Source organism: Myotis brandtii, unplaced genomic scaffold (genome assembly GCF_000412655.1).
Source record: "Myotis brandtii unplaced genomic scaffold, ASM41265v1 scaffold97, whole genome shotgun sequence".
NCBI lineage: Eukaryota > Metazoa > Chordata > Mammalia > Chiroptera > Vespertilionidae > Myotis > Myotis brandtii.
The window spans coordinates 1,313,125-1,313,641 of NW_005372020.1; the positions used below are offsets into that span (position 1 = coordinate 1,313,125).

General features: G+C 65.6%; 1 protein-coding gene across 1 annotated transcript in view; it reads right to left on the reverse strand.

Annotated features, from left to right (window-relative positions):
* Positions 1 to 55: 55 nt before the first annotated feature.
* GGT5 (gamma-glutamyltransferase 5) overlaps positions 56 to 517 on the reverse strand; it is a 15,937-nt gene continuing 15,475 nt past the window's right edge. Inside the window, exon 10 of the mRNA XM_014533353.1 lies at positions 56 to 169. Within this exon, the coding sequence (XP_014388839.1) occupies positions 56 to 169 (114 nt within the window). The remainder of the gene's footprint in view (positions 170 to 517) is intronic.

Below are 517 nucleotides of genomic sequence, written 5' to 3' on the forward strand. Positions count from 1 at the left end.
GCAGGCCTGGATGGGCCCAACTGCCTCTGAGCCTCAGGCCTCAGTTTCCCCACGTCTATGCTGGTGCAAAGGACGGTGGGAACCCGTGCGTCTGCTTCCTGAGGGTCCCCTCCCTCCCCGAATGCGGCTGGCGGGGCGGCTCCTCTTTCACCTTGAACTGGAGGATGCACTGATGGGGAAGCGAGGGGGGGGGCCCACAGTCCTGGGGGAGAGGCTGGAGAAGCTGGAGGGACACGCAGGCGCAGCCCGTGCCTCCATCCCTCCTCCGCAGACTCTCGAGGGAAGAATAAACTCTCCCACAAACAGATCTGCACGTAAAGCTGCCGATCCCACAAGGAAACAGACCCTCGTGAGGGAGAGTCTGAGAGGCCAGAGCCGGAAAAGAAGCCGCGGAGAGAAATGCAGGGGAGGGGAGGGGGCAGCGCTGAGGTGCCTGGGGCCTCGGCCGGGGGAGGCAGGGGCCACACCCTCTCCTTGGCTTGGAGACTCCGGGACTGGCCTGGAGCCGCCCCCACTG